Raw genomic sequence first — 27,623 nt, forward strand, 5'->3', positions numbered from 1 at the left:
TTTGCGTTCAAGACCGCTTACTAATTTTGTAGCCGCCCTCTGGACCGACTCCATCCTGTTTATATCTTTCCATAGGTGCGGTCTCCAGAACTGCATGCAGTACTCCAAATGGGGCCTCACCAGAGACTTATACAACGGCACTGTCACCTCTTTTTTCCTGCTTGTCATGCCTCTCTTTATGCACCCAAGCATCCTTCTGGCTTTGACCGTCGCTTTTTCTACCTGTTTGGAAGCTTTAAGGTCATTAGACACAATCACCCCCAAGTCCCGCTCTTCTTTCGTACACTGAAGCACTTCACCCCCTATATTGTACCGTTCCCTCGGATTCTTGCGACCCAAGTGCATGACCCTGCATTTTTTGGGATTAAACCTTAGTTGCCAAATATCGGTCCATTCCTCCAGCTTCGCTAGGTCCTTCCTCATGTCCATCCTGTTGCAGAGTTTAGTATCATCCACAAAGAGACAAACCTTACCAGACAGCCCTTCCGCAATATCGCTCACAAAGACGTTATAAAGAGCCGGCCCTAGGACCGATCCCTGCAGTACTCCACTGACAACATCCTTTTCTTCCGTGGTAATGTTCTAAAAACTGGCTGACATGGAGTTTAGGGGTCCTGTCAGCCAGCTGCCAAAAAATGACTTACAACTAAAGCTTTTGTCCCTGGACAGTTTCAGCAGTAGGAGGAATGGACTTATTCCAGTGGTTTCCAAACCTGGTCCTGAAGGTACCCCAGCCAGTCAGGTTTCCAGGATATCCACAATAAATATTCATGAGAGAGATTTGCAGTGGAGGGTAGTGGGTTGGAGATGAGTGACCTATTTTAGCGGCTGTGGGAAAGGGTGATGGAAGAACCAGGGAAAGACTGTGGTCTGGTCTTGTCAGGGGAATGAAGATAGGGAGCACAGCATAAGCTCTAAGCTAGAACAGTAAACAGTAGATCTAAATTTAGGTGCCTGAAGTTAGGTACTATTTTCATTTAACTCAGACCTTACATTTAGGTTCTCAGCATATATTTTTTTTTTTTTAAACGTTGACCTCTCGGGATTAATTAGTAAGTGCTCAGGTAATATGAACAAAATATACCCCTCACCTTATTGCCTTGGGAGTTGAAGTACAGTCTGGTTACCCTGGCATTGCCAGCTTGGCGCAGGCATATCAACTGCTGTGGACGATTCCATTCAAACATACGGACACTGCCATCTTGAGCTCCTGTGATATCTGTAAAAAATAAACAAATAAATAAATAAAAAGCCAGACATGAAAGGAGTTTCAGGAATTTCCCCATCATATCAGCATTCTGTATTAGGATGTTACCACTAGATTTTACTAAGTGGGGGGGGGGGGGGGGGGGGGGGGGAGGATATTGAGCTCAAGCACTTTTGACTTTCTCACTGAATTTGCTACTGCAAAACTCTGTGCTGTCTTAGTGACTGATATTAGAGGTGAGACACTGACAAGCCAGAAACTGGCACAAGCCCAATGAAGATTTGGGAAGATGAATAATGAACCTATCGTGAAAAGCCTGAGATAGTGGATGGCAAATGATGAAGCCTAACAATTTTGAGCCTTAACACATACATGTAAAAGTGGGTTGATGAGGGACATACGACGACTGCTTTCACATTTGCAGTAATATAGGAAAAAACAGAAAGGCAAAGTTCATTTTAACGTGAAGCCTTGGTTTCCTGCTATTTCACAGCCAGATCAAAGCTCACAAAAGCTGCCAAGGAAGCTGTTTGTGAGCTGCCAAACTGTAGAGGGCCAAGGTGAGGTAGAGAGGGGAGGAACTCTCTCCTTTGTCTCTAAAATCATCTCCTCACCCCCCCCCCCCCCTTATCCCTCTCCTCATGTATGCAGATCCTCCTAAAATCCTCCCGGTCTTGGCCTATAACCACCACTGTGTCTGCACCCTAGCAGGAGGCGGACAGTCCTCCACATCCACCAATGTCTAGAGGCCTGGTTTGAAAGATGTCTTAAAGGGTTCAAACCAACCTGGGAAGCATAGGACAACTGAGTTTGCAACACTTGCTAGGAATGGGGGGGGGGGGGGGGGGTGTTTGGGGAGAAGACCAGTGATGGGGGTGAGTGAAGGTCTGAAGGGAAAATGAAAATGGACTTAATTTTGAGGGGTGGGGGAGAAAAACTACCCATCTCACTGGAAAGAGAAATAGAAGTAGTATGGGGGGGGGGGGGGGGGGGGAGAGAGGTAACGGCAGCTTAGAACAAGAAGCAGCAACACTAGGGCAAAGCAAGACTTTTAGGCAATGTTGTTTTGGTGCTATGAGTCAGGCACCTATACACATTTGTGCTGAACTTTTCGGCACCCAAATGCCAGTGTTCAAAGGCCAAAAAGTCCTGCTGGTCATCTGAGCTCTCCTCCACCTCCTTCGGAGCCCCAGCAGGAGCTCTCCCCTGCCAAATTATTTCTGACTCACCTCCCCATGGTAGCACTTCCTGCTTTCCTTCTCTGCCTCCTTAAGCACCAGCTTCCATTGTCAGGGAGGAGGGCAGAGAGGCAAGCTGGCAGGGAGAGTTCCTGCCAGGGCTCTCGTAGTTTCTGCTGAGGCTCTTAGGACAGCACCGAGGGAGGTGAAAGAGACTGACTCTCCTACTGGGGCAGTACTAAAAGGTCACAGGGGTCTAACTGATGGCACCCACATGCCACAGTACCCAATTGGAAGGGCCCAAACAGCTGGGTCTAAATTGGTGGGACCTAAAAAGTCATGCCTCCACACCAGGGGAAAAGAGAGGTGGCAGTAAAAGAGGAAGGGGAAAAAGAGGCAGGAAAGATCCACCAACAGTTTTCAGGGAAGCACAAGAGTTATCAGCAGCAGTAATGTACCAAGGGCAGGACGATAAGGGCAGTGCATCCTGGGTGCAGGCAGCAAGGGGGTGCATGGAGCAGTCATGCGGCTGTCAGCTCTGCCAGCTCCCCCCCCCCCCCCCCCCCGACATTACTTCCTGTTCTGAGGCAGAGGACTGACAGAGCCGATAGCCGCGCAACTGCTCCGTGCACCCCCTTGCTAGGAGGAAGTGGGTGGGGCAATCCGTCCCAGGTGGTAAGCAAGCTAGGTGCGTCACTGATCAGCAGTTGGGGTGGGGGGATTAACAAATTTTGGCAAATGAAGGATAATAGATTCAAGGGGAACAAGGAAGAAAAAGGAGGGCCTTACAAGACTGGGAGACTCGGCGGCTAAATGGCAGATGATGTTTAATGTGAGCAAGTGCAAGGTGATGCATGTGGGGAAAAAAGAACCTGAATTATAGCTGCGTCCTGCAAGGTTCCACGTTAGGAGTTACAGACCAAGAAAGGGATCTGGATGTCGTCGTCGATAATACACTGAAACCTTCTGCTCAGTGTGCTGCTCCGGCTAGGAAAGCGAATAGAATGTTGGGTATTATTAGGAAAGGTATGGAAAACAGGTGTGAGGATGTTATAATGCCGTTGTATCGCTCCAGGGTGCGACCGCACCTTGAGTATTGTGTTCAATTCTGGTCGCCGCATCTCAAGAAAGATATAGTAGAATTGGAAAAGGTGCAGCAAAGGGGCGACTAAAATGATAGCAGGGATGGGATGACTTCCCTATGAAGAAAGACTAAGGAGGCTAGGGGCTTTTCAGCTTGGAGAAGAGACAGCTGAGGGGAGACATGATAGAGGTATATAAAATAATGAGTGGAGTGGAACAGGTGGATGTGAAGCGTCTGTTCATGCTTTCCAAAAATACTAGGACTAGGGGGCATGCAATGAAACTACAGTGTAGTAAATTTAAAACAAATCAGAGAAACTTTTTCTTCATCCAACGCAAAATTAAACTCTGGAATTCATTGCCGGAGAACGTGGTGAAGGCGGTTAGCTTAGCAGAGTTTAAAAAGGGGTTAGACGGTTTCCTAAAGGACAAGTCCATAAACCACTACTAAATGGACTTGGAAAAAATCCACAATTCCAGGAATAAGATGTATAGAATGTTTGTACGTTTGGGAAGCTCGTCAGGTGCCCTTGGCCTGGATTGGCCGCTGTGGTGGACAGGATGCTGGGCTCAATGGACCCTTGGTCTTTTCCCAGTATGGCATTACTTATGTAATAGACTGGAGGGGAGGTTTAAGAAAGTAGAAAGGTGTCTTATATAAGTACCCTTCTATCATGCACCAAATTAATGTGTGTACATTTATACATGTTAAAAACATTTTTATGTAATTTAATCAAGTTTTACACACATACATTTTTTAAACTATTATCAATTCTTAATACATCTAATTCAAGAAATACTCAGATTGAAAATCAGCAATTCTTGAAAAATGAAGTCTAAGACTCTTCTCTCTATATAAATAGTGGCATTTGTAGGGTAGATTGCTTACACATGTAAATGGCGTGTTCAGAAAGCTCCTATTTACATGTAGATGCATTGGGATGCAAAGATTTCAAGGGGACACTTTGAACAGACTTAAAATTTATACATACATTTCCAATTTTACAATGAGAATTCACATTATCTTTAAAATTTTCCCTCTCAGTTTCCCACCAGCTCCAAGGCATGCACAGATTTAAAAAAGAGTGCTCATTCCAGCCAGGGTTTTAAACAATGAAATTAAGGGGATCATTTTTTTAATCCCCCATTAAAAAAAAAATTTCTGTCTCCAAAGTGTAACCCCCCCCCCCAACCTTTTGTGGTTTTACTGGTTAATGCTTGCCACTTATATGTATAGGGATTATTATTTTTTTTTTTTTTTAATGGGTCTCCAAGGTTAATTTTATAACAGGATAAGAGGGTAGCAAGAGCCTTTGCAGTGCTAATTTATAGATAAAAAATAGGCATCTACTGTTCATTATGAAATACTAGACATGACTGGCCGGCATGGACATTTACAGCAGTCCCAGAGCATGTGCAATGTAATTAAGTGTGCCAGTGGATTACAGTACTTTATGATCTATCCATAGGCTTGTGATGGGTGATAAGGAGGGGAGGGGATGAGATGTGGGTTATGTATTTTTGTATAGTTGCATAATTTATTTATTTAGATTTTGCTCACACCTTTTTCAGTAGTAGCTCAAGGTGAGTTACATTCAGGTACACTTGATGGGGACAGAAAGTGGCATGGGTTGCAGGGATTGAAAGTGGCTGGATAGGATGTGATCTGGGTTCTTCTGCATTTGATAATTTTGTCATCAAATATTTTAACTGTCGTGTGGCATTCAAAAGGGGCGTGGCTATGGGTGGGGAAATGGGTGTTTTGTGGTTGTCCTCAAATATAAGTGCGTTGTTATAAAATATAGCCCAGTCCGCGTAAATCTACACACAGGGTTTTACGCCACATTTTTGTTGGTGTAAATGGATGCGTGTAGTTTTAAATGCTGGGTTATCAACTAAGCGTATTCTGTATACCAAGCCTAAATCTTATAGAATATGCTTAAACAAAATGATTTACATGCAGATTTTCCATGCACCATATATAGAATCTCCCCCATGGTGCTTTGCTTTCAGGCAATAATTTGTCTGAGGAAATACCTTTTAAGGAAGTCCAGAAGATTTCTTCTTCTTCTAGTTCTACCAGTGGATACTCCAGTCGACATCTTCATGTTTAAAGTCCCCCATCAAGACTCATACTAGGTCTCCAAGACAGCAATAATACCTAGGTCTGCCTCCACTATCAGGGCCTGAAGATCTATTATTCATGTTAATTTCACCTTGCCTTGTCTACACGGCATATATACTCTCCTTTTCTACCCTGGTGTATAAGGGTGGCTTTGAGATTTTCAGTATTGTGTTTCTTTCCAAAATAGGTACAATTCTGAGACAGAGCAATTCCATCAAGCCCAGCATCCTGCTGCTGAAGAGTGGCAAACCTGGGTCACTTGGAAGAATACAGTGATCTTAAATAGGAAAGTCAATTCCTTATTACTCATTCCAGTAGACAACCAAGTTTATTTGGCTAATTGTTTTAGGACAGTAGTTCCCAATACGTGGTCTGTGGACCTCTGGGGTCTGTAAGAACGTGACAGGGGGTCTGAGGGACACAGAGAAGAGAAAAAGAATTATTTTTGTGTTGCTGTAATCCATGTGAGCACAATATAGACATTGCTGTAGAGGCTGGATTGCAATGGCTGCAGAGATGGTGGTAGCAGCATCAGGAGCTGCAGGGAGCAGGGGCATAGCCAGACACCCAATTTTGGGTGAGCCTGAGCCTAAAGTGTGTGAGCATGACAACCCCATCCCCGTCCAGCATCTCTTCCTCATCCCCAGGCGATTGTAGGAGGTTCAGTTAACTCCAATTCCCCGATTCCCCCCCCCCCCCCCCCGGTATCTTTAAATCCTTTAGGTCTTTGGCGGCAGCGAGCAGCAACTCGTTCCCCTTGCTCATGCTGGCTTCAAGCCTTCCCTCTGATGCAACTTCCTGGTCCCATTGCTGCTCACTGCCGGCAAAGAACTAAAGGATTTAAAGGTACTGGGGAGTTGGGGAAGTGGAGTTAGGTGACCCACAGATGTCCTGGAGGGAGATGCTGGGAGTCTTCAGCTAGCGGGGCTTGGGGATTCCCTCCACCACATCACTGCTGTGCTGCTGCTGGGTGGGCCTGGGTCCACCCTTGGCTATACCACTGGCAGGAGGACAGACGAAGCAGCAGCTGTGAATGCAGGGGGTGGAGAGGGGATAGGTTTGGCACCGAGTAGAAGGGACTCAGGAAGAGTGGTGGGGTTGAACGAGTCCCTGAACTTTTTGCAGGTTACAAGAGGTCCACATAACTGAAAAGACCTAAAACAGAGATTCCCAAATTAGTAATATGACTACCTTGGATCATATTCAATGGCAAGAAGATTAAATCAAAATCGAAAAAAACATTTTTTTAAAATCTTGCTATTAGTTTCAGGGGTATACTCTAGCCCTAGTGCTTGACAGAGTAAAGAACTGTTCCCTATGAAGATCTTTTGACACCACCATTAGGGTTTTGTGTACAAGGAGTGTCCTTTTCAACTCTTAACACTTCAGTTGCCTTTCTAGAGTATATAATCTGTTTTCAAGGCCATGAAGGCATTTTCTATGGATCTCATTTGAAGGGTGAGGAGAGTCTCTTTCACAAAATTCACTATAATATAACTTGAACTTCAGATCTTCTATAGGAGTAGAAGATGATTTTCTGGTACTTATATGGAGGTGGCAAATGCAATTTTAGTCATCTTCCTTACGCTGAGTCATCCTCCATGCACTGAGTCAGTACCTTCTATAGACAGATGATGAAAGTTCTAAGTCTTCCGATGGTCTCCTTAAACATTAGAATGTCACAGTTACTACCCTGATATAGTATTATTCAAAATCTATTATTTTGTGGAACATCTATATTTTTTGTAAAGAAAACTCAAAATCCATACGATTATTACTTACTTTAATTAAGTAAGGTTTCAGAAAGATTGGACCTGTGTTTGGGATGATTGTATAGCAAAGCAGTAAATGGGGTGGTTGGGATTCTAAATAGCAAACAGCACTTCTGTAAAGTTGCATTTAGTTTTTAACATGGGTTTTAGCAAACATTAAAGTGAAAGCATGTGTAAATTTGTCATTAGCATGGGAGTTATGATTTTAATGCACATGAAAACTCACTTTAAAGCCTTAATGATGTTTTAAATTCCCTAATGCATAAAATGGGCAGGGACTGGGTGGCATCATGGAAAAACTTTTACAATCCTTTTTTTTCACACGTAAAACCCTGATTTAAGCACATAAAAGGGGTTACCCAATAGTAATAGCAAAAATCTTTCAGGAGGTCCTTATGCAACACATATAAACAGTCCACCATAGACCTCAGCAGTGTAGCTTGCTGAACTTAAGCTTTGATATAAAATTTGAAAATGGTTTCACGTTAGACTGATGAGTGGGTGCATAAAAGGAATTAGGCATGTTTTAGATAACAGTGGGATACAAGAATGCACAAATAAAATAAATAAATGTACAGGTCAGGGGCGTAGCCACGGGTGGGCCTGGGTGGGCCCAGGCCCACCCACTTAAGCCCAAGGCCCAACCAGGAATGGTGCACCCCGAGTCGAGCCAGTCTTAGGGCGGTGCAGGTGACAGGGCCTCGCGCTCTAAGAGGCCCCGTGTGGCGCGTCTCCTTCCCTCCCTTGGCCCGACCGGCAGCCCTCCTCCGCTCCTCCTCCATTCCGTTCCCCCCCTCCGTTCCGTCCCCCCCACGCAAGAGCGTTGAACCTGTCCTTTTTCTTTTCAGTAGCAGCGAGCGACGTGAAGACACTGCTTCAAGTTCTCCCTTTCCTCTTCACACAGTGTCCGTCCCGCCTTTACGATGACGTATTTCCTGTTTCCGCGAAGGCGGGTCGGACACTGTGTGAAGACAGGGAAGGGAGAACTTGAAGCTGGTGAACTTGCAGTGCCTTCACATCGCTCGCTGCTACTAAAAGAAAAAGGACAGGTTCAACACACTCGTGTGCACGCGGGGGGGGGGGGGGGGGGATGGAGAGGACTCGGGCTGTTGGGGAGCTGAGGGAGGGCAGGGAGAATCGCTGGCCATGGATGGGATGGGAGGGCAGGGGGAGGGAGAGGGGAGCTGAGGGAGGGCAGGGAAAATCGCTGGCGATCACGGCAGGGGGAGGGAGAGGGAGAGAACAGATCGCTGGACATGAAGAGGAGGGCGGGGGTGGGGAGAGAACAGATCGCTGGAGGGGAGGGGAGACAGGAAATTGCTGGACATCAGGACATGGATGGATGGATGGATGGAGGGGAGAGAGGAAATTGCTGGACATGGATGAGGAGAGGGGAGGACAGGGGGAGAGAACATAAGGACACAGGAGGATGGTGGACATGGTGAGTGAAAAAATATCAAATAGAAAGAAGACACTGCATAAAACAGAAGACACTGGGACCAAAGCGAATAGAAAAACTAAATGATCAGACAACAAAGGTAGAAAACATTTTTTAATTCAGAATTTATTAATTGGAATATGTCAGCTTTTGGAAATGTGCATCTGTGATATTTTGCATGTAAATTTCAATTTTTCTAGTATTACTGCATGCTGAGTCTGACTTCTTGAGGTAACTTTCCAGTTCAGAAATTTGCCTTCATATTACTACTACTACTATTTAACATTTCTAGAGCGCTACACTGTTGTGTCATGTGTTTTTCATGTGTGATCAAGGTGCAGTATTCTGCTAGCGTGTAGTATTTGCAGCCTTTTTTGTTTTGTTTCATTAGGTTGTGTACTGGTGTTTTAGAGCCCGGTGTAATTATAGTGCTGCCTTTCCACGCATAAGGTTGTAGCTCGTCCTGTCCTTGGAATTAGTGCTGTTATGGTTTGGTAAGGTTATGAGTGTGTTTTTGCACAAGTTTGTGTATAGTGTTTTGCAGTGGAGAGATTGTGTGTTGGCCTTACTGAGGTGGCACCAAAACATCAGAAATGGTGTAGAGCCTAAATCATGACACACTACCTCTTGAAGGATTGTTATAAAATATGGTCGTTAATAAAAGGAGCTCATTGTGAACACTATCCACTCTAAAAAGGTGTTTAGTGGCTCTACATGAGAATTGTGATATGATCCCTTGTTTCATATTGTTGACGGTCTGCATTTTCCGTATGGGTGGTATATTGGTGTATTAGGTTCTGCCCAGTGTAATATTTATGATACAGTAAGGTTCTGAGTGTGTTTTTGCACAAATTTGTGCATAGTGTTTTGCAGTTGAGCGATTGTGGTTAGTATATGCTTTGAGCAACCACTTTATTTTTTGACATATGACACATATCTAATATCTAAAATTCTTTGACATTTGATACATATCTAATATCTAAATTTAATTAAAGGTATTAATTGTCAATGGGGTGGAGCTAGGGAGAGGTGCCAGACCGGAGACTGGAGGCGGGGAAGAGAGAAAAGCGGTGGACCGATTGGTATTAATTGCCTTCGGAGAAAGTCTTCAGCTAACAGAGCTTGAGGATCCTCATTAGCTAAAGTATTTATATTTTGAGGTGCAGGTATGGCGGGGCAGAGATAATTTTGTGCCCACCCACTTTAGGCTCAGGCCCACCCAAAATTGGCTGTCTGGCTACGCCACTGGTACAGGTGTGAAAAACAGCACATGCTTTTACATGATACTTATGTAGGCATGTTCTGGGGTGGAGCTTGGGCAGAGAATAGGCGGAGTCACAAACTATGCATGTCCTTTAAATACATAGAGTAGCACAGACTGTTTGACTATGTACTTACATTTACACCAGCTCCCACGCTGGTGCAAATATATGCAGCTTCAATCTAGCCACAATTTCTGCAGAAAAACCTCTCATATTTTATAAAGACATATAGGTGTCTATATGTCTTTATAAAATTGACTCAAAATAAGTGCTTATTTTGCCTTGACACATAGGTGACCCATTATAAACATACCTCAGCCAACATTCAAAGTGATTTCAGAGGCAGGAGAGACTCCTGCTTGCTTAAGTCACCTTTTGCTGCCTAACCCCCAATGTTCATTGGCACTAAAGCAGGCAGTGACGTTGAATATTGTCTCTGATCACCGCAAAAAAGGGGCAGGTCAGGAGCAGTATAGGGGGGCGGCATTAGGAAGGAGCCCAGGGTTATGCAGGTGCCGACATTCAGTGCTAGCACCCACATAGCTAAGTGGTCTAATTTAAGCCAGTTCAACAACTGTGCTAAAATAGGCCACTTAGCTATGTGGGTGCTGACACTGAATATTGGCTGGCACCTGCATAATTTTTTTTTTTGCTTTAAAACCCCAATTCCCCTCCTGGCCCCCTTGGCAAAGCTCCCTCCTTCCCTCCCCCTTCCTCCCAGTCCACTGCCATGATTAAGTTCCCCCTCCCCTGCCATCCACATAGGTCCCCAAGGCTTACTGAGACATCCATGGTGGTTAGAGCGAAGGGCACTCCCTCCTGTCCCTTGTGGTTTCCCTGAAAAAAATGGCTGCCGTGACCTCTCTAAGCTCATGCTACTTCACTCCTGCCCTGAATGACCCCCATGGACCACCAGGGACATCAGTAGGCCCGGGGAGGGGGGGGGGGGGAGGAGGGAAACCTAGATTGTGGCGGGCTGGAGGGAGAGAAGGAGGGGACTTTGTCAGGGGGCCAGGAGGGGGAAAACTGGGGATTTGTTTTTTTTTCAATGCAATAAAAAGGTTTTGTAGGTTCCAACGATATTCAGCCGGGACCTGCATAAAACTGTCTTAAGCAGGCCTGGCTGAATATCATCTGGGACCCACATGAGTCCCAGCACCCAACACTGGGAAAACTAGTTCTGGATATTCAGTGCTGGAGTCCGCCCATGGCCTGGTACTGAAAATCCAGGCCTAATCTAGTCAGCAACAGTCAGTGTTTAAAAAATAAATGGTGACCGTTGCCGGCTAAATATTGGCTGGACCCTCTTTATGTAGAGGGTTTCCAGGGAACATGATATACATTATAGGATACTACTACATACCAATTCAGAATTTTATATGGAAACGTGCATCCATTCCACTCAATCCCTAAACTTTCTCACAAAAACCGGCGCTAATGTTTCATTGTTGACAGGAACCAAAATTTTCTTTTAACACACTTTAAAACATCAGCACTGCTTAGATGATATGCCTTATTGACCAATCATTCATCTGCATGTCCTTAACACCTGCTGGTAGGAAGGAGTCCATGGTTATGCAGGTGCAGAGAAGGGCGACGAAAATGATAAAGGGGATGGAAAGACTTCCCTATGAGGAAAGGCTAAAGCGGCTAGGACTCTTCAACTTGGAGAAAAGGCAGCTGAGGGGAGATATGATAGAGGTCTATAAAATGAGTGGAACGGGTAGATGTGAAGCATCTGTTTGCGCTTTCCAAAAATACTAGGACTGGGGGCATGCGATGAAGCTACAGTGTAGTAAATTTAAAACGAATCTGAGAAAATTTATCTTCACTCAACGTGTAATTAAACTCTGGAATTTGTTGCCAGAGAATGTGGTAAAGGCGGTTAGCTTAGCGGAGTTTAAAAAAGGTTTGGAAGCTTCCTAAAGAAAAAGTCCATAGACCATTATTAAATGGACTTGGGGAAAACCCACTATTTCTGGGATAAGCAGTATAGAATGTTTTGTACTTTTTTGGGATCTTACCAGGTATTTGTGACCTGGATTGGCCACTATTGGAAACAGGATGCTGGGTTTGATGGACCTGTGGTCTGTCATAGTATGGCAATACTTATGTACTTATGGTAAGGGTGCAAAACATATGCATTTGGACTGGACAGGTGGAGTAAGAATATTTTATATAATTTAGAGGACCACCCAAACCAAGTCCAAAATAGGCCTCCTTTAAATCTCTGCATGTTGTCGCATATACATTTAAGTAGCAATTGATATAAAATTGCTACTTACATGCACCGATCCCTCTAAGCTGAGTGGAAGTCCTCCGCCTACAGTCCTGCTAGTAGGGGTTGCTTTCACTAACACATTTTCAATAGTGATGAACAGGAACGCTGTACAGGAAAGCTGCCTGTCCCAAGTGACTGAGAACAGAATATTGACCCCCCCCACACACACACATAGGGAACAGTGCTTACATGTACATGCCAATTTACACTTGCAAACATGCTTTTTACATGTATGAGCAGTACATCTCTCTTCTAAAACTGCCTCCGAAGCAACCACAGGTAGGGCTTGAAGGTCCTGCACCCTCGAGAGTTTCACTCTACTGAAGTCAATTGAAAAGGTTGCAATTACTTACAGTACTGATGAACTGGATGTGATGCCATTCTCTTCACATTATTCAGGTTTCTTTTTATAAGCTTTAATGGACAAACACAAAAAGTGAAATGAATGTTCAATTTAAAAACAAACACTGAATCCTTTGGTGTAAGTCTGGAAAAGTAAAATTATTTTCATTTTATTCTTATGAATTAGCACCAGCATGTTAATTAAGGGGAAAAAAGGGAATGGGACTTATATACTGCCTTTCTGTGGTTTTTTCCAACTACATTCAAAGCAGTTTACATATACTCAGGTACTTATTTTGTACCTGGGACAATAGAGGGTTAAGTGACTTGCCCAGAGTCACAAGGAGCAGCAGTGGGAATCAAACACAGTTCCCCAGGATCAGAGGCTGCTGCACTAACCACTAGGCTACTCCTCCACTGCAGTACAAGAAATATGCAATTTTGAGTAAGCAGAATAGGCAAAAATTCTCTTCCAAGCACACAGCTGGCATTTAAGACAATTAGGGCTCCTTTTACTAAGTGGCAGTAAGCCCAATGTGGTAAAACGTGGGCTTACTGCTCGCTATACAGGAAGTACCACTGGTCTACCATGCAGCCTGGCGGTACCTCCCACCCCTACTGCGCCGTCATTTCCGGCACTACAAAAATGTATTTATTTTTGTAGCGCCGGACTGTACCCGGTGGTAATCGGGCAGTGCTGCACGCTGCCCGGTTAGCACGGGAACCCTTACCGCCATCTCAATGGGTGGCAGTAAGAGCTCCCCCCCCCCCCCCCCCACCAAATCCTTTATTTGCTGCCTGGCCATTTCCTGCAGGAAAGCGAGAACTTCCCTTCTACCAGCTTTGTAAATGGGCCCCCTTTTGCCGCAGCTTTGTAAAAGGGGCCTTTATTAAATTGTCTCTGGGCCTAAATAATGCTTTCATTTTTCTAATTTAAACATCCCCTAAACAGCTATTCATCACTGAATGTAGTTAAATATTAGGCACTGTTTTGCTGGTCTTTTGGAGGATCCTGTGCATATGCCAAACTGCTCTATGTAAAGCATGAGCGCTTGAACAAGGGGAGGAGGAGGTGTTTTGAAAAGAAACGGTGTGGCTATAATACAGATTGGGCCTTTAGTTTAAAAAAATGTTGTACTAAAAACACATATCTCTAACTATAAGTGTAAACATCAACGCATAGGGGTCTGGGAGTGAGAAGACTCTGGGGGGGGGGGGGCCTATAGGTCGGTTCAGGATGGGGCTCCTCTTTGGGGTTGGGGGGAGGAGGCGGCTTCTTTTGTTGTGGGAGGCAGTTTCGGTTTCAACCAAAACAGAGTGGCAAATTTTGGCCAAACCCAAAAAACCAAGTTTCATTCAGCCTCTACCGTTAGCCTTGAAAATGTCCATGATCCCAGACAAGACCCAATTTCCCTACTTCTCCTTACACAAAAAGTGGGAAAGCAGCATCAGCAGTCAGTACAGGCCCACTTCACAGCTCTAATAGGAAGCCTGTGTTGCAGAGGTCCTGTATGTGTGCACTGGCTCTCATGGCTCTGTGCAGTGGTGCTGTAGGTTACAGTGGAAAATCAAGAGTAGAAAGACAACGAAGTGTCTTATGAGGAGCAGCCTTGTTCTTGTGGCACCAATCCACTAATTTTGTGACCCATTTGAGGTCACAACCCACAATATGGTAAACACCTGTCTAGGTGAACGTTTTCAGAGTTTACAAAATCAAAGAGCTGCACTGAGAGGCTTGTTTACTAAAGATATTCTCTGTTTTGTCTATATGAAAAATGTTTAGCAGATAGAAATCACAGTTACAATCAGTGGCGTACCAAGGGCGGGGCGGTCCGCACCGGGTGTCAACGAGTGGGGGGTGCTCCGCTGACGCCCCAGTCCCCACCTGCCTACCAGCTCCGTCGCCAGACGACCCTCTTCTCCTGCCACCCGGCACCTGACCCAGCCTTTAAAAAAAATCAATGAAGCGGCGGCGCAGCACCTCGCGTCTGCTCTGCGTGTAAAGGAAGAAAAATTGCCTCATTGGCCGGCCTTCCCTCACTGTGTCCTGCCCTCGCGGAAATAGGAAGTTACATCAGAGGGCGGGACACAGTGAGGGATTTTTCTTCCTTTACATGCAGAGCAGACGCGAGGTGCAGCACCGCCGCTTCATAGATTTTTTTTTAAAGGCTGGGTCAGGTGCCGGGAGAAGAGGGTCGCCTGGTGACAAAGCTGGTAGGCAGGTGGGGGACTGGGTCGGGGAGGGGGTCTCAGATGGCAGAAGGGGGCTGGAACTGGGGTCTGAGAAGGGGGCAGGAGGGAGAATGGGGCTATGCCTGGGCCAGGTGGGAGAATGGTTCTGGGGCTGAAAAGGGGGGCCCTAATGCAAAGCATGTGGATGAAGGGAACGGGAACCAGTACTGGAACTGAGGGCTGAAAAGGGGCTGAAACTGTGGGGACTGGGGGCTGAAAAGGGGACAGGGAGAAGTGGCTGGGGCTGAAGCTGGGGACTCGGGGCTAAAAAGGGGGGACAGGGAGAAGTGGCTGGGGCTGAAACTGGGGGCTGATGGGATAGTGGAGCTGAAACTGGGGGCTGAAAAGGGGGCAGGTGGGATAATGGGGCTAGAACTGGGGGCCAAAAAGAGGGGGTAGAGAGAGAGGGGACAGATCCTGGATGGAAGGGGGAGCGAGTGGGAGGGCAGACCCTGGATGTATGGGAGAGGGAGGACAAATGGTAGATTGAAGGGGCAGAGAGAGAGGGCAGACAGTGGACGGAAGGGGCAGAGAGAGAGGGCAGACAGTGGACGGAAGGGGCAGAGAGAGGGGGCAGACAGTGGACGGAAGGGGCAGAGAGAGGGGGCAGACAGTGGACGGAAGGGGCAAAGAGAGAGGGCAGACAGTGGACGGAAGGGGCAGAGAGAGAGGGCAGACAGTGGACGGAAGGGGCAGAGAGAGAGGGCAGACAGTGGACGGAAGGGTGAGAGAGGGCAGACAGTGGATGGAGGGGACAGCAGAGAGGGCAGACACTGGATGGAAGGAAGACAGTGAAAAGAAGATGAGGAAAGCAGAGACCAGAGACAACAAACTGTAAATAAAATATATATTTTTATTTTTTTGCTTTAGGATAAAGTAGTATTGTAGCTGTGTTAATAAATGTTTATAAATAGAACATGTAAATAAGGTAATCTTTTTATTGGACTAATTTTAATACATTTTACTTTTGGAGAACAAAACCCCCTTCCTCAGGTCAGGATAGGATACTGTAACAGCACTATACTGTATTGACCTGAGGAAGGAGGTTTTGGCCTCTGAAAGCTAAATGTATTAGTCCAATAAAATGATATTATTTGTTTTATTTCTATTTGTTAATTTGTAAAGTGGTGATTGGTATTTGTTAGTTTTTTTCAAATTTACACTGCTGTCTTTATATTTTGCACAGTACTAGGGGACATTTTCTGTTTCTGTGGTGTTGCATTGTATGCAGAGTCTGGCATCGGGGGTTCAGTTTAATTTTTGTCTAAATAGAAAGTTTATGATTACTTATTCCATAGTGGATTAGGGTGTATCTGTGTTTGTGAAAAAGACATGGTTTTCAGTTGGCATTGACTGTGCAGGATCAACGATCTGTACTATTCTGTCTGGTTTCGTTTTACAATAGATGAACTGATGTTCTAGTGCTCACTGTAGTGCTTAAGATGCTTTCCTTTTCCTTGTGTGACTCGTACAAATTACTGCTTATGGTATGGTAGAATTGCTCTATAGGTCCTGAGTGTTTTGTATTTTCGGTATGCCTAGTACTGGATTTTGGAGGGGGGGTGTTAAAAAATGACCAGCCCCGGGTGTCAACTACCCTAGGTATGCCACTGGTTACAACTCATTTAAAGCCCAAAGCCTTTTGTCTAATTGCTAGCATTAACAGCTAGAAGAACTTTTCAAAAACTACATCCAAGTAGTCAGGCCCTTTCTGCCACCTGGTGGCTATTAAAATAATTGCATTTGGGATACTTATATTTATGAAAGATTTATTTACTGCCTTTTAGCAGAAACTCACCTAAGGTGATACATAAGTTGAGGATAATTTTATAAACGTTTGCCCGTGTGCAAAGGGCAAAAAAGCACCTATCTGCAGCCTGCTTTATGTATCTTTTGTAAAATACTACCACAAACCTTGCAGAAATATTGCCTAGATTGAGGTCACTGACATTTACCTCTCTGCTCAGGAGCAGACCTAAATATTAACAAGATACATGCATATTTTATAAAACACACACACAAATTGCAACTCTGCTGATGTTCCACACAAACTCATTCTCTGAACATGTATACTCAAAGTCACATACTTTTATGCAGCAAAATGTTTTATAAAGCTAACTCTTAACTGTACATGAATATAGGTAATTTACAATTATAGTGACAGTGTAAGCACAGTCCTTTGCTAACTGTACTGCAAAGTTTCTAACAATGGAGTGAACAAAATAGTGCAATGAAGGTTAGTCCTCACAGATTCAGAGAAATTAAGTCAAACTCCTTGAAGGTGATTCCTTTTTTTACATTTAACACACTTATGTCTCATTTTCAAACCTGATAAAAGCTAAATGGGTCAACATTCTTCCCAACCTTTATTTCAGTGGATTATGACATTCAGAAACAATGTTATGATGTTTATATTTTGCATTTTATATGTTTATTTGTGAACCACAATGAGCATTTAACAAGATAGGTAGTTAAAAATCTAATTTTAAATAAAAACAGAGAAAATATATATAAAAACAAATATATTAAAAAAGATATGGTGCAATTACATACCACTCCTGCTCCAGTACTAGTCAGGCCACTGCCCAGCCAGGGTGTGGATGAGGATGGCTGCATCTGACTAATTGTGAAGGATGTTGCACTGGGCTGATGGAGAGTTAATGTCGAACCACGATAGTCATCATCTGAACTAAAAAATAGATTAACATTCAAGTTTTATAGATCATTCCCTGGCTGCAAACGCCATTAAAAAAAAAAGCACACTTTGACAATGAAGAATAAAGTTATTTAAATGTTGCCTTGAGTGCTTGTGCTCTGATATCTGAATATTCTGCTCCTGTTTCAACATAGAGGAGCCTGTTTGCACCATGTGAGTCAACACGTACTCCACCCAAACCCATTGCTAATTGGAGCAAAAATTAACCCATGGTAAGTGCAATGCCTGTGCAGTTAGGGACCTGTTTCAGCAAATGCTCTGCAGTTAACGCCCAGGGTACCAACTAACCGCTTGGGCCCATGTTAAATATATCAACGGACAACACAGATGCCCTTAAGCTGCAATGTGGCCCCCAAATGTGTCAACCAGCCCCCAATCACATAATACCATACAGCATTACCTGATCCCCTCCCCACCACTTACTGAGGGTATTCCTTGGTAGTATAATGGCCAGAGCAGGAGCGATCTCCCTATGCTCCACCCGCATTGCCGTCAAGGTTCGACATGGCATCTGTGATCTCTAGCAGTAACAAAACTTTGGCAGCTTGACCTTAGTGGTAGTACTGTAAGACTACCGATAATCATCATTTTGATCCCAGGCGGTAATGCATGGAAGCAGAAGAGGATTGTGCTCCCTCCCTGGCCACTATTCCACTAGGGATGTCCCCAGTAAGTGCCGGGGAGGGGTTTATAGTTTATAAGTAATGCTGGGGGGGGGGGGGGGGTGCTATGCCATTGGCGGTCAGGCTGGAATCAAGGGAGTTGGTAATGAGGTCAGTAGAGAGCTGTTGAGGTTTATTTTTTTTGGAGCTGCAGCCAAGCTAACTGCTGCTGGTAGTACAGCTAAATGTAATGCCATCCCTGTTGGCTCTGTCCTCATCTGCAGAAGCCTCAACACTTATGATTTTATATTTAAATCTTTTTCATTAAAGTATGAAAAGGAACAATATGCTGTGCAACTGTTTATAAATCACAAATAGAAAACAATAACAACGAGCAACTATAATAACCCTTCCACCAACACCCTCTACCCTTCCAACCCCAACAATAGCTGACTTCAACTAACCCAAGGAATCCTAATCCACCCTGTTAAAATGTCCAGGGGGACAAAATACAACCTGTTCTGTATACCCTAGTGGGGGAGTAATATGCCCTATGAAGCACTGTTATGATTTTTTAATCTGTGGATGAATAAGTCATCAATAATTTCAGGATTCAGTCTAGCTCTCCTGTCATTCACAGTCCTTCATTCAATAGATGTCTTCTTAGAAGATGTGCTGGTTGCATGAATGTACAGGTTGCCCCATGCAAATTTTGCTAGTTGTGGCCAGTATATTTGCTTGTTTTACCCAAAAATCAAAATATCATTGTCTGCATCACTCAAACATAAACAGTCCAATTCATTTACAGGCTTCAAAGTAGAAAATCTGTCCCTGTCCCCATGGGCTCTGTACTCGTCCCCGCGGTTACTGCAGGTCCCCATCCCCATGTAATTCTCTAGAGAGTATATGAACATTTACTCTGCATGAAAATAACAAACCTTTTAGATTCTCTGTCATATTCTTCTCCTATCCATACGTAGGGCTGACCAGTCAACAGACAAGTAATATCCAATTCTTGCACATCATGGGTAGAAGCCAGAACAATTTCATTGCAGTTTGCCTATGCACAACCAAATGCAGAAAGATGTACCAGTTTAAACCGATTGGCATTTGAGCAGCAGCCCAAAACCTCATTAAGTATGATAATACTTGAAAAAGGCACTTTTTTGTTACCTTATTAATGGCAAATGCCATGATCATATCAGACTCTTTGTGAATGATCTTTGCTTTTCCTCCAGGGTAACCAAGATCTGCTTCAACCTGCAACACAAAAACCACTGCATTTAATCTCCAAAATAACATCACTCAATATAAAGCTAATAAAGCATGCAAGAAGGTTCAGTGGGTATAGCATTTGTAAGAGAATTAACATTCACAGGCCTGCAGGACATATTTTCAAAGACAGGAAAGTTAAATAAAAAGCAAAGCATAGTATAAAAAATGTTTCTTTTTTGCTTTTTATTAGAACTATGGGAAGCCTGAAGTTAGACACTTATACAGTGACTGTTTGAGGTATAACATGACAGAGCACATAGAAGTATTCTGATATTTGCTGTGGGTTAATATATTTAAGATGAAATCCAGAGCTTTTAGCCTCCAGAAAATTCAGTAAGAGAAGTTCTGTAACTGCATGCACATGTAAAAATAAACGCATACTTTCTCTACATGGGCTTCAGCAAATATCCAAGGCGAAAGCAAGTGTGTACCAATGCTTTGAAAAGCACTATAAGGATATCTAGGGGGTCATTTTACTAAACTGCAGTAAAATCTGGGCTTAACATGGGACTTTCCTGCATGCTAAGCCCAGAATGAACTCGGCATTTTTTATGGCTTTTGTCTTTTGGTTTAATTGCCGGAGGAGGTGGTAACCGCGGTTAGCATATCTGGGTTCAAAAAAATGTTTGGACAAGTTCCTGGAGGAAAAGTCCATAGTCTGCTATTGAGACAGACATGGGAAACAACTGCTTGCCCTGGGATTTGTAGCATGGAGTGTTGACATGATTTGGGTTTCTACCAGGTACTTGTGACCTGGCTTGGCCACTGTTTGGAAAAAAGGATACTGGGCTAGATTGACCATTGGTCTGACCCAGTATGGCTACTCTTATGTATGCGAATGTTCTCATTAGCGCACGGGATCTGCAAAGAATTAATGTGGGATCAATTACTGCCTCCTATTTAGGAGGTGCTACGTACTCTCGTTAACTCTGTTACCCAGTTAGTGCACACTAATCTTCTCTTTTTTAAGTCTTCTAAATGCGAGTCCATTCTCTTCCCCCCTTTCCACAACATTTCCCTTCCCCCTCTTTCACCTGACAAAGTCCCACTTCCTTTCAAAGACTCTGTTAAGATTCTCTGTTACTTTTGATTCCTTTTTCACTTTCAAGCCTCACATTGACACTGTGCTGCACCCCTCTTTCTTTGCACTCCACCGCTTCCAGTCAATTTGCTCCTTCCTTTCTGCAGCTCATCTTTGTCCGCTTATCCTGTCTCTTGTGATGTCCCACATCGCCTACTGCAACTCCCTCTATGCTGGCTTACCTGTTCTCTCAAGCGTCTACAATTAGTGCAGTCCACAGCAGTTAAGCTCCTCCATAATGCCCACTGTTTTGCCCATGTCATTCCCTTGCTTTTTTTTTTTTTTCAGAACACTGGTTACTTGTCTCTAACCACATTAAGATCAAAATTCTACTTCTGGTTTACAAGTCAAGGTCTCCCTCTGCTTCAGCCTATCTCAACAACTTCCTCATCCCCTACGCTCCCCTCTGATGTCTTCACTCTGCTAATTATTATCGTCTGGTTTTACCATCGCCCACTCAACTCAGTCTCTCTATCTCCCGTGACTCTGCTTTCCGACATGTTGGTCCAAAGCTCTGGAATGACCTCTCTTTTCACACAAGTAACCAGCTTGCACTCCCAGCTTTTAAGTAAACCCTTAAAACCCACCTCTTCTCTACCTGTCTCTCTCTAGTGTGTTTCGAGCTGCTTTGTAACCGCCTAGTTGTCTGTTTTGCTCTTTCTGCCTTGTAAACCACTCAGCTGCCTTTGTGTAGGCCTTTGGCGGTATATCAATTGTACGCAACAAATTAAAAAATAAAATAACGCACTAATCAACGCAGGAATGCCCATTCCCTGCTCCTGACATATCCCTTCAAAAACAAATTTCCAAAATGTCGGTAATGTGTGGTTTAATGTGCACAGGCAGAATACTGTAAAATGCTGCAATGCATTCTGCAATAACATGTTAGCGTGTGCTAACTGCGCGTTAAGAGCATAATGCCTTTTAATAAAAGGACCCCTATGCGTTGATGTTTACACTTGCTTTTGCACACACACAAATCTCTGTGAACTGATGAACATATTTTCAAAGGTAAGAGGCTAAATGCAAACCCCTCCCTAATTCAGTCCCCAGAATGCATCCATTCAGTCTGGGGAAAGTTGCGCAAGTACCAGGCTGTATGCGTGTATTTTAATGTGCACACTCGATGAGTAGTTTTGTAAAAGCCTCTCTCTCTGTATGTAAAGCACTGTTTTATCCACAAAAAATGCTTTTGCAAATTAGGCTATATATTACCGTGCAGATGCCTTGAAGAGTGGTAAGCTATTAATAGAAGCTTTCAGAAGGCTTGACATAGTTAGATCAACCAAATGTGATAGAATACAAACAGGCACAAAAGAAACCAGTGTAGTCACATGATGCTAATGATACAATCATATCAAAAGTATACAGTGAGTACTGCAGTGGTTCTCAGCCTGATCCTTGGGGACCACTCTGCCAATTTGGTTTTCAGGATATATCCGCAGCAACTATGCATAAGATCTCCCTGCACACCAATGCATCTTCAGCAGTCACTGCAGACAGCCTGCAAATCGGACTGGCTCGGTGTATCAGGCTCAGGACTATAACGGTGCATGGACCCTTTTAGCGTTAATACACAAACAAATGGAAGACCCACAGAACTTTGAAGAATATGCTAGAGACAAGGGATTGGGAATGGGATACTACCTTGCTTTTGTGATCTTCTGCTACGCAGTTTTGTTTGACCTGCTCCACACGATCTTCTACAGACTACATAACACCACACGTAACCACAAACACAAAACACATGCACAAAGAAACAAACATAAAAAAAAAGAATGAAACATTCCAAAACTAGACCAAAAAAGGCCACCCTCCCAAAAATGCCCTGGTAAAATGCAGGCAAGTGAACCAACGGAGACCCAGATGAATACACACCACAACTTTGCAATGATCCCCTAAATCACTTAAAGATTTTACACAGAAGTTCTTAACTATTTCATTTTTACTCTTTACTGTCTTGGTTACGCTGCATAAATCTTTTCCTTAAAAGTTGTCAAAATGACCAATTAGAAGTACAGCAGAAAATTCAAATGGTCATAATAGTCCCTTCCTCTGATCCTACAGGGCAGTAGCCCATTGATACATTATGCAGCAAACCACACACAGTTCAGTGGCAAGACTGCAGTGTGAAGTATGTACATGCTGACATGCATGTGCTGAAACAGTTATAGCTGGAGGAAAACTTATTTTTACTAATTTAATACTAAAAAGAATATCAATACAACTACTTATATCCCAATATTTCTCACTGAGTTACACGTGATCCTTGTTTTGGGTGAAAGTGGAAGCTGTTTTTCCTATTAATTAAATGAAAATGCCCCCATCAATGCAGGTATTCTGTACCTACACTTTGAGAATGGTCTAAATTGTCAGTGGGATACTCTGCAGGGTATTTCACTTTGAAAATAACTTTTCAGGGCCGTCAGCACAAAAGACTACTAGGCCTAGGCCTAGAAGTAAATAAAACACTATTCTGAATATATGCTGATCCAGGGTCAATCAACTGCCTAAAAGATGATGAAAAGTACTGAACAGATTGAGGAGTAAAGCTACACCTGTCTGCTTAAACAGTCATGAAACTGGACAAGTATTTGGTAACAACCTACAGTTGGACTAAACCTTTTTGGTTTTCGGAACAGTGCCTCATCTCCTGTCTTAGTACTTAAAGAGGTAGGGAGAGCAAGATGTGGCCCCCAAACCTCAGATAAACCGTCACAGAAGCACTGGACTTGGATCTGAAAATCACACTAGTGTTTTCATTATTGCTTTATTGTGGGTAGAATGGCAACTCTAGGGGGAAGTTATCAAAGTGGGCTACCATTAAGATGGGTTATTTTACTGTGAACCCCAGTTCTTAGTAACTAGTTTTCATTGCATAAAATGGGACCTGTGCTAAAACAGCACGAGTTAGTGGTAAAATAACACATCGTAATGACAGCCCACATTTTTAACTACATCCCTCTATTGTAGGGGTTTTCAACCAAGTCTTCGGGACACACCCAACTGGCAGGGTGTGCCCCGAGGACGGGGTGAAAACCTCTGCTCTATTGGGATAAAAAAAAACACCAATACAACTTTGATTGCTATTAGTCAAGCACATGGCATGTGTTCCATTCCTAAATCTCTGCTCTGCAGGTAGCACTGCCTTCTGTTTTCATTTTGTAAGCGTATGGTGTGTGATTGGCTCCCTGGTAAATTACACAAGCAAACTAGACGGCAAGTAGTTTAGTTCAGTGATTTTTGTTCTTCTATTTATTAAGATTACCATAAGGCACGGGCAATTTAACACTTTCTCTAATTTCTCTCTCTCTTTCTCATTCTGGTCCTGTTCTCATTATTCTGGACCCAGTGCTCTACTACTACTACTTACTAATGTTCTATTTCAAAGCTAGTCAAAAATATTAAAATAGCCCAATAAACATTTAACATTTGCAGAAAACTTTAGTTATTATTAATATGTATTTTATGTGCAACATAAAACTGTTTTTGCAGTTTTTCCTCATTTTTAATATTTTGTAACCCACCTTGGAACACTGTGCTGTATTTTTGCAGAATATCAAATCTGAGTAATAAAAGAAATCACTAGAGAGTGGGTGCTCACATATTATACTGTATTTTGGCTGCTTTGATGGAATTTACCATGGCACCAGAACTTTGGTAAATTTCTTTTGCAGTTTCATGAAAGCCTTTCCACAGCTTTCTGACCTGCTTCTGTCTTATTTAGTTTTAGCTATCATACCTGCCATATACCAAATGTATGTTCATTGAAAGACTTAGCTCTCCTATGATCACAATTTCAAGTAGTATGGCTTTTGCATAAAGGCAATAACTTGAATAGAATTTACCGTGTTCTAAACTTGTAAAGCTTTAGATAACTAACCACAACACAAAATTTATACACACTACTTACCAAGAAGAAAATACTTAAAATTAAAATCCCAAAATCCAAATGAAAACACCACATAATGAACAAAATAATAACTATTATCTAATGAATGAGCAGGCATTACAAAAAAAATAATAATAATGCATACAAGCATTCCTAAAATAATGACAACATCCAGGCCTAGAACCTCATCCAGTGTCCTCGTTTACCTCACTCTGTTTTCTTTTCTTTGTGAATATGTATCTAATGAACGTCTCCTGCAGAAGCTCTTGTTTCACAAGGAAATGCCAGAGCCTTCGAACAGGAAGGGCTGAATAATCTCGTGACCTGCAAAACAAAAGAACAAAAATGTGTTTTTCAAATTAAGACCCATAAGGCTCGATTTCAGGAGGAGAATGGACTTCTACATCCAAAGAGTTGAGCATCTAGATTTAGACCCAGTATTATGGGACGTCTAGGAACTAGAACTGTTCTCAGAATGAGCAGTGCTCCAATGGAAGGATTAAGGGAGGCCATCCCTTAATTCTCCAGTGGTTAATGTCTGCGCCAAAAGTGGAACTGGCAAAGGATACCAGACTCTGTGGCAGCTTCAGGGAAAATGGATGCTCATGTTTCTAAAATGGCTCACATAAATGTCTACATTCCTGCACATGAATGTCTATGCTGCCATTTTATAACATGGATGTTCATGTGCTCCCACATAGCCATCAATGTACCTTTTTTGCCTCATTGGTATTGACACTGACATTCATTTCTCCGTGCATTTCAGAACCAGCTCAACATTGGCAGATCCTGTTCTAAAATACTAGCAGAACTTCAGACATCCCAACTTGGATGTCTAATTTCTAATCTAAATGTCCTTTCTAAAATGAAACTCTATGTTGCGAATGTATCTAGACAACGCGAAACGTTTGAAAAATCTGGACTACTATGCATGAGGAATGGGTTTAACCCTTGGAGAAGGACCCTTTGAAAATTGGCCTTCCCTCTTTGGGGGAAGAGGCAGTGCTGGGGTGAGTCAGCAAAGGTAAGACTAGGGAATTCCCGCTCTGCAGATTAACCTCCATGTACTTTGCACCTGCAAAATTAGCTGACCGGTTGGTATCACAGGGAAGCACTGCGGAACGTTTCCATTTCAAAATATCAGGCCTGCGAGTCCTAAGTATCAGCAAGTCTGCAGCCTCCTTGCATGATCTCAAAATTGTCCTCAGGTTGCTTATCTTGTGCTACTATTCTCTGAACTGAGCCATACTTGGTACCTCCAGAGAATGCCTTTGAAAGATGCCTCCTAAGGGATTATAACACATTTACTGCTGGTTGTAGCATGAGGTCAAAGGTCAAACAACAAATGGCTTTGCCACCCAGAAAATCCATTAACATCTTTTAATGGACATGGCACTGAATGTGCAAAATATCCTGGGAATTAATTTCTGCATGGCTTGTTCTTAAAATATATAGCACAAACCTGGTGCATGTTGGAAAGCTGGCAAGATCTCGCTCTCTCCTTGGGAGGCCACGTGCATGTAATAAAGATTATATCACTACAACCGTGGTTTTATTCTTAAAGTTTATCCCTTGTTTTGAAGATGATACATTTAAATCAAAGCAATAATATGAGGGAAGGGGGAATAAACCCCGATTTGGACTGAGAACCCTACAGGGACCCCGGAGGGGGTTGGGGTTCCCAATGTGGATTGTAAGCAATAAACAACGTTAACTGAAAATAAAAGGTAAAGTGAACAGTAAGCATGGATTATTACTATCAGAGAAGCATTGAAGACAGATAACATCATTAACAACTGAATCATATTTTGTCATAATTAAAAGTAGTACTCATCAAGAATGTCTTCAGCATTTTGCAGAAAGACATGTGGAGGCTTATTTTCAAAGCACTCAGACTTACAAAGTTACATAGTAACCTATTGAACTTTATAAGTGCAACTGCTTTTAAAATGAGCCCCATAGTCTACTAGGAATCTAAGATGTTTAGGCAATGAACTCCATTTCTTAGTGCTTTGATAGGAAAAGCCTGCAGTATGAATAGATTTGTAGATAACTTTCTTACAACAAGGACAGTGAAGAGATAAGAAGTCTCTAGAACTGGTTAGAATATTTCGTTTAGCCAGTTCAATGGGTTTTGCATGTATGAAGGAGACATACCATACAAGATCTGGCATATAAAAACACACAGTTTAAAGTTAATTCTGACCTTTAATGGAAGCCAATGTAATTTTAGAAGTAAAAAGGAGGCTTTCGAGTAACATGGTACCCTGAAGACCAGACGGTCAGCAGTATTCTGTGCTGTTTGAAGTTTTCTAATTTGATGATTCTTGTATGCAGCATAAACGGTGTTGAAATAGTCAAGTTTGGAAAGTATTAAAGGATTGGACCAATGTGCGGAATATTGAACTTGGGGGAAAAAGGACTAGTGAGTTGAAGATAGAGGAGACTATGTTTGAAATGTGGAAGTCAAATGTCAGATGTTGATCGAGGTATACTCCCAGGATTGTCATTGTTCTATCTAATGGGTACGTTATATTGTTAATAGTGAAATTACTATAAGGTATGGGATGAAAATTATTGGTTAATATAAGGAATTTAGTTTTATCTATACTAAGTTTCAATCTGAAATCAGCTACCCTGGATTCCATTAAGTTTAGGGAATGACTCAGATATAGTGGGCTAGAAATAAAGTTTTATTATTATTACTATTATTTAGGGCTGATTTAATGGTAGATAAGATCTATTGTAAGTCGTTCACAAAAGGAATATAAATTGTGATGTCATCAGCATACATGAAGGTGTTAAAACCAGTTGCTTCAAGTATACTACCCAAAGGAGACATCATGACATTGAATAATATGGGTGAAAATGGTGAACCCTGAGGAACACCTCAATTGGGCAACCATGGCAAAGATAAGTGACCAGACTGTTTTACTTGATAGCTTCTAGACTTTAAGAAACCATTGAACCAATGTAAGACCTTACCACAGATCCCGAGTAGATCTAATAAATATAATAATATGCTGTGGTCAACCAAGTCAAAAGCACTTGACATAAAGGCCATCTTTTGATTGGAGGCGATTTTAATGTCACCTTAAATCCGAGTGTAGATATCTCGGGGAGGACAGCAGGGTATG

The 27,623-nt window shown here is 42.9% G+C and overlaps 1 protein-coding gene across 3 annotated transcripts in view; it reads right to left on the bottom strand.

Moving 5' to 3' along the window:
• DMXL2 (Dmx like 2) overlaps positions 1-27,623 on the bottom strand; it is a 369,136-nt gene that overhangs the window by 24,295 nt on the left and 317,218 nt on the right. For 2 of the 3 annotated variants that reach the window (XM_030189445.1, XM_030189458.1), the window contains 7 exons: positions 24,693-24,810; positions 22,242-22,304; positions 19,412-19,498; positions 19,177-19,298; positions 17,474-17,609; positions 12,700-12,760; positions 1,092-1,219 (listed from right to left, as the gene is read on the bottom strand). In XM_030189445.1, coding sequence (XP_030045305.1) covers positions 1,092-1,219; positions 12,700-12,760; positions 17,474-17,609; positions 19,177-19,298; positions 19,412-19,498; positions 22,242-22,304; positions 24,693-24,810 — 715 coding nt within the window. The remainder of the gene's footprint in view (positions 1-1,091; positions 1,220-12,699; positions 12,761-17,473; positions 17,610-19,176; positions 19,299-19,411; positions 19,499-22,241; positions 22,305-24,692; positions 24,811-27,623) is intronic. The other variant, XM_030189451.1, reaches the window with a different exon arrangement.

The sequence above is a fragment of the Microcaecilia unicolor genome, chromosome 1 (assembly GCF_901765095.1).
Source record: "Microcaecilia unicolor chromosome 1, aMicUni1.1, whole genome shotgun sequence".
Lineage (NCBI taxonomy): Eukaryota > Metazoa > Chordata > Amphibia > Gymnophiona > Siphonopidae > Microcaecilia > Microcaecilia unicolor.